The 12938-nt window shown below is 35.6% G+C and overlaps 2 protein-coding genes across 2 annotated transcripts; both read left to right on the top strand.

The window, feature by feature from the left end:
• The first annotated feature begins 1866 nt into the window (after positions 1-1866).
• Positions 1867-3273, top strand: LOC144550654 (putative glucose-6-phosphate 1-epimerase). The gene is made up of 6 exons (XM_078298638.1): positions 1867-1878; positions 2006-2232; positions 2355-2495; positions 2605-2707; positions 2854-2953; positions 3047-3273. The coding sequence occupies exons 1-6, from the start codon at positions 1867-1869 to the stop codon at positions 3271-3273; spliced, it is 810 nt and encodes a 269-aa protein (XP_078154764.1).
• Positions 3274-7181: 3908 nt separating this feature from the next.
• On the top strand, positions 7182-11381 carry LOC144567555 (ARM repeat superfamily protein). The gene is made up of 7 exons (XM_078317723.1): positions 7182-7909; positions 8273-8470; positions 8803-8905; positions 9333-9946; positions 10094-10834; positions 10911-11095; positions 11194-11381. The coding sequence occupies exons 1-7, from the start codon at positions 7298-7300 to the stop codon at positions 11249-11251; spliced, it is 2511 nt and encodes an 836-aa protein (XP_078173849.1). The 5' UTR covers positions 7182-7297; the 3' UTR covers positions 11252-11381.
• The last annotated feature ends 1557 nt before the right edge of the window (positions 11382-12938 follow it).

Below are 12938 nucleotides of genomic sequence, written 5' to 3'. Positions count from 1 at the left end.
GTTGAACCGATAATATCCGGTTTAATAGACCGGTTTTTCAAATATATATTATAATTTAGCCTTGTATTATATTATTTGAATATACGTTGTATAACAATTCTCATATCTCATATCTATGTGAATGTTTAAATAAACCAGCAATTGAATCGGTTGACCCACCGGTCCGACCAGTAAACCGTTGACCCGAAACTTTTCCGAGTTGATGTCCGGTCCGATTCTGATAACATTGGTTTCACCTTCTTATATATAGGCCTACCTCTACATTTTTTTTTTCGGGTGGGTCAACCTCAACCAGTCTATTTGGACAACTGATGTGACTCGAAATTAATCGAGTTGACTCGAGCTGAGAAGGCCGAGACTAGCTGTCTCGCTGACCAGTAAATATGGGGCCACAGGAGAAGTTCCATGCACCATGACTACTTTAATTTGAAAAACTCATAGTTTATCTTTTAAAAAAAAATTATATATATTTTTTTTATTTTCAAATTTTCTAATCTTTTTTAATTAATCCGATTTTCGATTTCTTTGAACACATATATGATATATATAATATATATCCATATTGGCATTGCCATGAAACAAAACGACCCCCAGTTAATTTGCACATAATGCATGGCTCAAACGGGCATGCAGTTCGTTGACCTTCTTAATGGAAATTTTTTGAGATTTTTTTATAAAAAATATTAAGAAATGAAGACCAATTAGAACTATATATTATATATTATCACCAAAATCGACGCCTTAGTTCATTAATTATGCTAAAAACTTAAATATTTCTTCTTCTCCGATCCGGAACAAACTATATTTCGTTTTAAATAAATTTGATATATAGTAAGTATTTTTGGATTGCAATCCTATTAATACATTGAACAATTTCATGCAATATTTTTGTAATTTTATAAAATCTAGTTAACTACAATTAATATAGTTTTTTTTTTTACTCAACTGCTCGTAGTATGTATAATATCATTAAAATTGATGTGAATGGATTATATTAATTGTTACATTACAAAGATAAGATATATGAGTTGAGATCAAAATTAATTAAGGCAATCCAATAATTGAAACTTCTTCTCTTCTGATCTTATTTCTTTGTTAAAAGATCAATATCAAATAGTTTTAATTTATGTAATCTGTACGTTGTAATATTATATATATATATTTTTTTTTATAATTAAGAAAATTAATATTTCCAAACTTTTATTCGATTTGTAGGTAGCCGTAGATCGACCAACAAATTAATATGTATGTTAAAATGTTTAATAGACCAACAAAATATAAATATAAGTAAAACCACCATTACATATATATATATATATATATATATATGTATGACTTGTTGAATACATATTTAATTTTGTCAGAATTAATTAATTGAAAGGGTTGTTTGAATTAGATATATATGCATGTATGCATGCAGCAGCAGTACTGGAGTCTGGAGGCCAGAGACTAAAAATAACAAATTTGTTTTTATTATTTGCCAAATTTAACATCTGACGTTTGAAGGGTAGATTGATTGATTGATTGATTGTTTTGAGCATGTGGCCTTTCAAGGGGAAGGGGAAGGAAGGGGAATTAGGGGAATTAGCGGGTAGTTGTTCGTCAGATCATAAGGCAGCGTTCGACACAGACCCGGTGCTCCTTTGTCCAGGCCCCAATGGTCTCCAAAAGGTCCTTCTTACAAATGCTAAGGGATGCACAGTTGAGGTCATATATATATTTTTAATTTGATTTGATTTGATTTGATTGTTGTTCAAATTAATTCTTACATTAATTTATATATAATATATATATTGTATTTAGATCTTACTGTATGGAGGTCAAATAATCTCATGGAAAGATGAATACGGGGAAGACTGCCTATTCATGAGTAAGAAGGTGCATGCATGGCCTAATTTATTTATTCTCTAATTAATTAATGTTTGTTTGGAAAATTATGCATGCATGTCATGCATGTTTGATACTGATAATACTGATAATACTGATAATACTGATACTGATCCAGGCGAGTTTCACACCTCCAAAGGCCATTCGTGGAGGTATTCCTATATGTTTTCCTCAGTTTGGTACATATGGGCATCTGGAAACAAATGGTTTTGCTAAGCACATGACATGGACAATAGAAGAAGATCCCCCCAAAATTCTTCAGAAATATCCAACCCCTAAAACCAAATCATTTGTCGATCTGCTCTTGTTGCCCTCTCAAAACACCAATCGAATCTACCCTTATACGTATGTATACGCTACCTAATTCTCACATTCTCATTCTCATTCTCTTCTCTTCTCTCATGCATTCTCTGTTACTGTTACTGGTGCAGGCCGGTTTGATGCATGTGTACGTGTTGAATTGACAGGTGGGAGTTGCGGCTAAGAGTAATACTGGGTCAAAATGGGAACCTGACACTAATACCGCGTGTACGAAACATGAACCTGGAAAAGAGAGACATGATGTTTACTTTTGCTCTTCAAGCCCACTTTAACGTGTCTGATGTCGGGTACGTACGTATATATTCTAGCTTTTTTGTCTTGAGATCGAGTAGCTAAACATGCACGCGCGTACCCTAGCCTAGCTAGCTAACTGGCAATCTGGCATGCATGGTGCAGGGAAGTAAGACTAGAAGGGCTTGAGGCAATGGATTACTATGACCATCTCAACAATAATGCACGTGCCACTGAATATGGCGATGCGTTGATTTTTGAAAAGGAGGTGCATGATTACTGATTAATATATATATATACCAATATAATTAATTAACCAAATGAATGCATATATGCATGCATTCATGCATGATATATATATAAATAAAATATATGAATGTTAAGTTACTGCATATATATATATATGTGTTGAAGGTTGACAAGGCATATTTGGAGACCCCTGGCAAGATAGCAATAATCGATCATGCAAAGAGAAGAACCTATGTGGTCTTCAAAGAGGGGCTACCAGATTGCGGTATTAATTAATTATATTTGTATTTCATCTCTATTATTTCATGTCATCTTATATTATATTTGTATTTGTGCATTTGTGCATTTGTGCATGCAGTGTTATGGAATCCTTGGGACAAGCAGGCAAAGAAGCTGCCAGATTTTGGAGACAAGGAATTTCGAAACATGTTGTGTTTGCAACCCGCCATAATAGAGAGACCCCTTAAACTCAAACCCGGTCAGGAATGGACGGGCCGTGTCCACTTCACTGTCGTCAATTCAAGTTATTTTAGTGGCCCACTTGAGCCCAATAGGCCCAGTAAACCCCCCTCCGCCATAGCATAGAGCCATAGACTCTTCTTCCTCCTCATAATTTCTCTTTTCTCTTTCTGTACAGGTACAGGCGTACAGCTATAAATAATATCTCATTTGCTTTTTTCGACCCTTCCAATTTCCAAATGTAATTTAGCATCACTATTGTCGCTTATTGGGTTCTTTCCAAACTTCACTGCCTCAATATTAATTAATATTGTTCAATTTTACTACTCAATTTTAATTTTAATTCAAGCATCGTATCAGTAGTGTGCAGTGTGGGTCACCTAAACGATCCATGTATCCCACCAAAATCTGTTAGATATTAAATCAAAACAGAAATAAATAAAAATTCAGATAAAATATTCATACGCTTATTATTAATAATGTTGGAGTAAATTTTCAGAAATTCGAATGAGGAGGGTTCAAATGCATCCTATCTTTTAAATCTTTTAAATTTTTTTCCTTCGTTTTCAAAGTCCGAATAGTCAATCCGAACCGTTAGATGCGATCTATATATTAAGATGTGCTTGGAGACCAAATTTTACATTTTTTTGAATTTTTTTACTATTTATTAAGCCACTTTGAAAATCACTGATTTTTCATTTTATGGACCATTGGATCAGCGATTTTCAAAATGACTTAATAAATAGTAAAAAAATTTCAAAAAATATATAATTTGGTCTCCAAGCACATCTTAATATATATATTGCATCTAACGGTTCGGATTGACTATTCAGATTTTAAAAATGAAGAAAAATGATTTGAAAGATAGAATGCATTTGGGTGCATTTGAACCCTCCTCAATTCGAATAGTGAAGAATTAAATCAAAAGTAAATCAAGTTGAAATTATTATAATATCTGGATCGTGCAAAACATTGCTCTTAAACATATTATGTTTTTATCATACAAGATTTGAAAATGTCACTAAAATAATTCGGAGATGTCACTATTTACAGCATTATTATAGAAGTTACTGACAATAACTTTGTGATATTCAACAATTGATTAAAATTTAATGGATTATTGTATTGAAATATATTTTTTTCGGAACAAAAAGAAATTATTTTATTTTTCTAGGGTGAGAGGGAAAAAAGAATCAAAGGAACTAAGACCCTTTGGATTAAGAGAGAGAAGAGAGATAGATTTATGCTATGGTTTTTTAAAGGAGAATGTTGAAAGCTCTTCCATTTTTCTGCCATTTCTATGGAATGAAATATGCTCTTTTTCTTGAGAAAAGGAGGACCTCTTATTCTCCAATCCGAACCGTTTAAAATCGATCAAACGGATTCAATTACATCTGATTTATAAAATAACATAATTAAATAACGTATTTTACAAAAGGAGGGTCCTCCTTTTCTCAAGAAAAGGAGCAGATTGGCTTCCCATTTCTATTAATGTCCAACATTAAATATAAAATAACATAATTGCTCAAGTCCCCTGGATAATTTTAAATGTCCAAACCGGTTATTTTTTGACTGGTTGAAATTTAAATAACGATCGGCCAAAAAATGGCACGTCAGAATCTTCTACTTTTTTTTTTTGAAAATTTTTATTAGATTAATTTTTTAGATGTGTAATTAATATTATTATATTAAAATACGTTAAATTATTTGAAATTATATTAAATTAGTAAAATACGCTAAATTATGCTAAGAGAGACGATATCTTCACTGAGAAAGACGAAAAACGACAACAAAACTTCAAACGGCCACAAAGCAGCGCTCGAGTGCCCGATTTCAGCAAATGATCACTTTTTGAAAAGCTTGAGAAAAGATGCATACATGAGTAATGGCTTTGCCATTTTTCAAAATTTAGAATTGCCAAAAAAATGAAGGAAAGAGCCTCAAAACTTGAGTTGAAGTTTTCAATTAAGATTTTTATTTCTATTTTTCGATCTAAGAAGCTTAATAAATTGGTTATATAATGAACATGTAGAATTCCAATTTTTACTATTTTTGGAATTTTTTTTTTTAGTATTTTTACAATTTACGAAAGATGGCAGTGTGAGAGATTGGATTGGATGAAGAATTAGTAAAATTAGATTGATGGGACGAAACAAACGGGAAACTAATTATAAGAAATGTTTTGGTTTATTTTTTGATAGCAATTAATTGTTTGTGGCATTGATTAACGCGTTAAGCCCATATTTTGTTACCTTAGCTTAGACAGAGTTAGGCTTAGGCTTAGGTGATCAATTGGACAGTTAGGGCTCGTTCGACTCCCTGCTGTTCATCGTGGGAAAAAAAATTTGGTCAGAGCTAAGTTTTTATTCTCACGGTGAACAGTAAAATTCAGTTCAAAATTTATGATTCCCACGCCCATTCCTATTCCCTACTGGGCTGCCGAACGGCCCTTAAGATGTAAAATTACTTGCCTTCTCAAACGAGACTAGAGTCACAGCTGAAGCTGATAAACACCACTAAGAAAAGGTTGCTGAAAGTTATACATACATATTTGGTATCTCTTATCTCCAGTGTTTTAAAATGCGGCTGCATATGCATATGCGGTCGGCAACCGTGCTTAGAATGCCCATGCGGTTTTTCCATGCGGTTTTGACCATGCGGCTGCATATGCGGTCCGAATATGCAGTCATGCGGATTAAAAATGCGGTCATGCGGTCTGAATATGCGGCCATGCAGACTGAAATATGCGGCCATGCAGTTTTGATAATTTGATTGTATTTTAATTAAAATTTATATTAAAAAAGCCAAAAAATTATTGTTGGTTATGTTATTATGTGAAAATAAATTCAAATATATGAATATGAATATATATATACGTGAATTTTTATTTTAAAATCCGCATATGCGTCCGCATACCGCATATGCGGTATGCAGTGGGCTTTCGCATGCATGAACAAAACCGCATTTTAAAACACTGCTTGTCTCTATCTGTGAGACTGTGACTCTGTGTAGTGCAGTGTAGGTATCAGGAGAAATAGTGGATCCGGACCGTTCTTTTAACTTTGCACGAATCTCAAGTCAGAGACTCAGACTCTCAGAGAAGAGGAACTGGAATCTCGGGGAACTCAGGGAGTGCGGATCAGCGGATGCGCTCCTTTCTTAATAATTATAATTAATAAATAATAATTAATTAATTAATTTGCACGACGATTTTGTCGTCTAGTAAGTAAGTAGTAAGCAGTCTTCAAATTTTGAACTGACTTGGAGTTGGGAGTTGGGAAATGCTTCTCTTTGCATTTTTGAATCGCCTCGCCGGTCTTTCATTAAAAGCCGCAAAAATACTCACTTTGAACACGGTGCACCATTAAAAGCAACACTCACTCCACAATCCACACATGGTCACCTCTTTCATTATAACATTATAATGTTCTTTTACTTTTATTCAACCTTAGTTTGCTTCATTGTTTCAACTATTTACTAATTTTATTTAACACCAACATTTTCACAAATAAACTCAAATAATTCCGTTTAGGGTTAAATAATATAATAATATAATATAATATAATATAATATAATATAATATAATATAATATAATATAATAAATGTAGTGATGTACTAATTAATTACTGCTCCCGGTCCATTCAAAATCTTTCTCCTTTCCATTCCTCGGTTTCAGTATCTCTGTATCATTCAGTACGGAGGAAAGACTATGGTAGAAAAGAAAAAAAGGATAGGGACAGTGCACAGAACCGTTGTAACTGACTGCTGGGGCCCAGGCGTTCAATTAAGGAAATGAAACCCACACCGCGAATAATCAAGTCACTCGAATAGAGACGAAAGAGAGCTCTTCTCTAGTTCTCTCTCTCTGTCTCTCTCACTCTGGCAGCTAGCGTGAAATTCAAATTTGAAAGCTTAGCTTAATTCCGATCTCTCTTTTTCCTCTCCTCTCCTCTCCTCTCCTCTCCTCTTCTTTCCTAATCCTAATTAATACTCACTCAATCTCAACTCTCAACTTGTTGTCAATTTCATTTCAGATACAAATGTCGGAAGAAGAAGAGTTTTCCATTCCACCACCATTTTGTGGTTATTTTTAATTCTTCAGAGCACGGATCGATCGAGAAACCAAAACAAAACCTTCTCTAAACCAAAATGAAGGCCCAGTCACTCAACCAAAACCAGAAGGGGAAGTTCATTTTTGAGCTCAAACAACGGATCCTTCTCTCTCTAAACAAGCTTTCTGATCGAGACACCTATCAACTTGGCTCTGATGAACTGGAGAGGATTGCTCAATCTCTGTCTCCTGACATGATCTCTCCATTTCTCTTCTGCATTGCAGACATGGACTCCGAAGCCAAGAGCTCTGTCAGAAGAGAGTGTATCAGGCTCATTGCCGTTTTGGCAGTTTCCCACTCTTCCCTTCTTGCCACTCACATGGTCAAAATTATGTCAAGCATAGTTAAAAGACTCAAGGACAGTGATTCTATTGTCAGGGATGCCTGTGTCCACACCTGTGCTCTTCTCTCCAGCAATGTCCAGGGTGTTTTTGTAATTTTGGCGAGGCCACTTTTTGAGGCACTGGGAGAACAGAACAGGTATGCGCAAGGAGGTGGGGCCCTTTGTCTAGCCAGGGTTATCGATGAGAGTGTTGATTTGCCGACTGAGATCCTGCCACAGATGCTGTCCCGGGTTATCAAATTACTAAAAAACCAGCATTTCATGGCAAAGCCAGCTGTCATTGAGCTTATCAGAAGTATTATTCAGGTCATATTCTCTCTTTTAATCAATCAAACATTTAAGGATTGATGACTGAGATATTATTCATTGAGCTTATCTGCTTAATTTTGTTATTTGGGAAAGCTTGCCTTCAACTATAGTTTACTGTTCAGCTGAGATTAAAAAATAAAAAATAATAAACTCAGGAAATGCAAGCCTAATTGAGGGAGAGTTGAATTAAAATTTGGTTAGTTGCTTAATTGTTTGTGAGGCAAAGGGCTAATTGTTTCTTCAATTGCCAGTTGTAGGGCAGCTAAATCTTATTGGGTCAATGTAATTTTAATTTCCATCAGTTTTCTTTAATTTTACATCTCAAAATAACATGGAATTACTTTGGTCTGTGTTGTTCAGGCTGGAGGTGCATCAACAGAGAGTTCTCTCTCAACTGCCATGACAGGTATCTTAGACTGCCTAAAGTACCGTGACTGGACCACACGAAAGGCTGCGTCCTCAGCTTTGTCTAGCATTGCGCTTTCTTGTGACGGCTGCATGCTTGGGTCTCTTACAAGCAGCTGCCTCCGTGCTCTTGAGGGATGCCGGTTTGACAAAGTTAGTTTTGTCCTTCGCACCAGCTAGTTTATTCCAACTGTTCTCGATCCAAAAACTTTACCTTCGTCAGTATTGTACCACTAACCAGGGTAATAGCTTAATAGGTACTTTATTGGCACAATACCATGTGCACCTGTATTTATGTAATGATCTGTTCATTGCATATTTTGATTTTGTGTTTATGTTTTACCATTATGCACTGGACTTGCACATTAATTAGTTTTGTCATATAACTCAAAGGTATTAGGCAACACATGTAAAGGATGTTGCCATCTCTATGGACCAAAATTTGCTCTCTCTCTCTAATTATTCTACTTCAATTTTTATTGTAGGTCAAACCTGTGCGTGATGCTATAACTTATGCGATTCAGTGTTGGAAGTCTCTTTCAGTAGACAATTCTCTTGAGCTATCTGAAGCCGCGTCTTCTATTAAAGGTTTGATCCATTTATAGTCATATGTCTCTGGTCTTTTGGAAGGAATTTTTTAGTTTCCCTCCAGGTCCGCAGGATCATAGCCCCGAATTGCTTCATCTCTTCTTGGTGAAGATTTTTTACTCTTTTTTGGGTTGCAATAATCTTCTTGAGACATAATAAATTGGGACTTCTCTAATTTTTTGTGACGCTGTTTTATACAAGGTTTAATGAAAGAAGAGACGGCTCCATTTTCCAAAAAACATAGGAAAATGGCCTTGTTATAATAATATTTTTTGATACCTGAATAAATCATTAAATTAACTCTAGTAAGCCTAAAAGAAGATGGGCTAGCAGAATTGAGGGAAGACTTGGAACCTCCCATTTGTAATTATTCCATACTTCATTCAAGCCATAGAAATAATGAACTTAATTTTTTTTATTTTGACAGAAAACTTCTGCAGAGATTATGCTGAAGTGACAAGTACTAGCGACAATGGATCAAGATCTACATCCTTCAGAAAACCTGTTTCTCTTTCCAACTCCAATACAAATTGTAATATGGTTTCATATCCTAAAGGAAACAAAAATGCTGCCAGTTCGACCAAGAAGAGAACCCCTTTATCTTTGAGGAAACCTGATAACATCATCCCCAAGCCGAAACCGATAGAGTGGCAGATTGAAGTATCAGTTCCCAAGAAAAAGCCCATTATGTCCTCACCAATTGTCCAAAAGGATGTCAAGGCAAATGCAAAAGAAGAAAACTATTCTGATATGGGAAGTGGGAGTTGCGTGACAAAGGATATTAAAATTGAAGGAGGGGAATGTGATTCTAATTTAAATTTTAATTTAGATGGGTTTTCTGAGAAGTTTTTTAACGAAGAAGGGGATGCGGAGATTGAAGTTGATTCTAGCCATGCTCTGATTCGGGAGAAGAAAGGTTCGGATCTGAGTTCCTGTGGTCCCCATGGGTGTTGTGTGAATACGAAGAATGAGTTGGGTTTTATTAAGAAACAGCTTAAAGAGATTGAATCAAAACAAAACCACTTGTTTGATCTTTTGAAGGTATGTATATCTTTTGTGTTTTAGATATCCATAAATAGGTTTTCGGTAGTGGTAGATCTGAACCAGGAATTTTTGGTAACCTATTTTATTGGTGGAGATCATGACTTTATTTATTTGATATTATGTAACTTTGACTATACTTTTCAGGAATTTATGGGCAGTTCAATGGATAACCTCACCACACTGCACTCGAAAATTTATAACATGGAAGATGCGATTGATAACATAGTAAATTTGATGACTCAAAAGGAGCCCAATTTTGGAAATGGAAAACCTAGCCCAAGACTTGCCAAAAATGGAAATATTTCCATTTCTTCGTCCCCTAGGATTTCATACTCCTCGCCTCGATCCTCAATAGAAACCAACTACAAGAACCCACGATCTAACAATGACCCTGGGAGAATGAACACCAACAATTTTCCAAAGTGGTTCAATGGTTATTCTGGTACAGGAGATGTACCTGTAAACAGAGAAAAATCAATTGTAAAGAATACCCAAAGTGACCTGGAGAGAAGCAAGAGAGATCTTGGGAAACAGTTTAATGGGTTTCTTGGTGCAGCCAAACACACCATACCAGCAAAAGATGAAAAATTCCTTGAATGTGAATTTTTTGAAAAAGAAAGGTCGAGTGCAACTGCTGTGAGTCCACAAGGTGACTCCAACTTTGAACAACAGGTTAACGAGTTTCTTAGTGAAGGGGATGTAGAATCTGCATATGTAGCGGTGCTTTGTTGTGGGGATGATTTAAGTGTGATTGAGTTGATGGATGTGACAGGACCTGTACTCCATAAGTTGTCGAGTGAGACAGCTAGTGAGGTTCTGAGGGTTATGTCAGTGCAGCCTATGGATAGCAAGTTCCTTGAATTTGGCATGCCTTGGATCCAACAGGTAAATTTTACAGTGCTTTTACAGATTGTTTTCCTGCCTGTGGCAGTCCATTTTACAGATTGTAATGTGTTTGTAGGTTGTTGATTTGAGTACGGCACAAGATTCAAGGCAACTGTTTGTATCTCCCAGAGCTCAGAGAGAGTTTCTGCATTTGCTTCAGCAAGTGGTAACAACAGCAACTGTGGATGCAACAACTAGACTTGGCATTGCACAGCTTGCTGCAAGATTGGGGAAAGCCTTTGGTCTTCTTCCAACAACCAGGTACCTACTCTTTCTTTCTTCACAAACTATATAGATATACACACACTCTTTGTCTCTCTAATGAGTAACGACTGCTTTTTTTTTTTTTTTTTTTGCAGGAAACTGCCTCCTAGGGAGTCGAGAGTAAACAAGAATTTCATTTCCTCTGTAAACTAGTCGTTTCTTTCTGAAAATATTTCGTTTTCAGCAATTTTCATGTATTTTGCTATGGAGTTATAAAACTTTTTGTTGTAATTGATGAGAACTTGAAGGAAGTAAGAATGAGAACAACAATGGTTGCATTAATGAATGGGTCATACTCAGCTGAACAACAACTTGAGTGGTCCAAATTTAAATCTAGTGTTGTTGGTTTCAGTAGCTGTCATGTGCTTGTCTGTTGTAGTTATTGCATGTATAGATAGAGAGAGAGAGAGAATCTAAATATCCCGTCCATATATTGGGAAAGGATTCCCGGTGATTTTTATTAATACCCTAAAAAAAAGGTTTTTATAAATCTACCCCTGACTTTGTTTTTTTTTTAAAAAAAAAAATGCCTCAACCGCTCGAGGCAGGGGTGGTCTGTATTCAGACCTGACCGTCTGGGGCAAGAGTGGTCCATTAGGGATCTGACCGCCTAGGGTTGGGGTGGTCCTCTATTTTTATTTTATTTTTAGAAATCTTAATTTTTTTATTTAAATAATTTTGTGAAGTTTTAGTTTTTTGTTTAGGGTGTATGTCAAAAAATAAGACATTTGATATATTTATGAATGATGTCGTAACTCTTTATAACTTTGATTTGATTTGTCAGTTTGATATTACAAGTTTAAAGATAACACTAATTAAGAACTTGACCTTGATTCTTAATAATTCTTAATAAATAATTTTTTTTTTCCGGTTGTTTTCCTTGTACGGTTCAGTTAGAATGGATGGTGATTAATTAAGCGCTAATTCTGGCTGTGATAAGCCATAATGTTTAGAGGCCGTGATTGATTATCAAGTTTTTCCTATATCTTAAAAAATTTCAAAAGCGTTCTCTAATCTCGATATTTATTTAATAGAATAAAGATATTGTTCCCTATCTGTCTCCCTAACAACTTTTATTTTTTGTTCCCTCACGTGGTCAAAACCCATCCTCTTCAATCTTTTCTTAGAAAGAAAAAAAAAATTCAACACAACTCAAAACGCACCCTATTCTTCTCCTCTACTGTGGTGCACCATTTACCCACGCCGACAGTTGTGATGGCGGTCGAGATCCGGCGAGGCGAGTGTGGTGCACCGTCGAGATCCGGCGAGGAGAGCATGGTGCAGCGTCGAGATCCGACGAGGAGAGCATGGTACACCGTCAGATATGAATATTTCTTAGAAGAGGTGTTCAAGAAGAAGAGTCTGACTTTGAATTGTATAAATTATTTCAAACATGTATGAATATTTCATTAGTTAGATATGAATACTTCATTTGTTAGATATGCATGAAGAAGGGTCTAACTTTGAATTTTGAATTGTATAAATTATTTCAAACATGTATGAATACTTTGTTACACTTAGGGGCACCTCTAATTGCTCAAAAACTGAAATTAAATTGCAATTGAAAGTAAAGAGATGAGTTTAGAGAAATTTGACACGCGGGATGATAACGGAGTTCGGCAAAACAAAGGCCTACGTCTCCGGGGCTTCGCAACCTTGTGAGGTGCGCCTTCCTATTACCCAATACGAAAGGATTACAACTTGTGAACCGTTGAGCCCTTACACACCAAGCGGGAAGTCAAACGGCCAACTCAAAGAGGTGAGAACAAGGTCTCGATTATCTAGGAACACAAGAGAAACACTCAATAGCTTACTCTAACCTAATCTATAGCTAGATTGG

This window comes from Carex rostrata, chromosome 2 (genome assembly GCF_964058835.1).
Source record: "Carex rostrata chromosome 2, lpCarRost1.2, whole genome shotgun sequence".
NCBI classification, from domain to species: domain Eukaryota; kingdom Viridiplantae; phylum Streptophyta; class Magnoliopsida; order Poales; family Cyperaceae; genus Carex; species Carex rostrata.
This window is presented reverse-complemented; position numbering and strand designations above follow the sequence as displayed.

Excerpts from the sequence above, each read along its gene's own strand:
- LOC144550654 (XM_078298638.1), top strand. Across the intron at positions 2,233-2,354 it reads AATCGAATCTACCCTTATAC|GTGGGAGTTGCGGCTAAGAG; the intron begins GTATGTATACGC and ends TTGAATTGACAG. Across the intron at positions 2,496-2,604 it reads TTTAACGTGTCTGATGTCGG|GGAAGTAAGACTAGAAGGGC; the intron begins GTACGTACGTAT and ends TGCATGGTGCAG.
- LOC144567555 (XM_078317723.1), top strand. The coding sequence starts at position 7,298 with ATGAAGGCCCAGTCACTCAACCAAAACCAGAAGGGGAAGTTCATTTTT. Across the intron at positions 7,910-8,272 it reads TTATCAGAAGTATTATTCAG|GCTGGAGGTGCATCAACAGA; the intron begins GTCATATTCTCT and ends TGTGTTGTTCAG. Across the intron at positions 10,835-10,910 it reads GCATGCCTTGGATCCAACAG|GTTGTTGATTTGAGTACGGC; the intron begins GTAAATTTTACA and ends ATGTGTTTGTAG.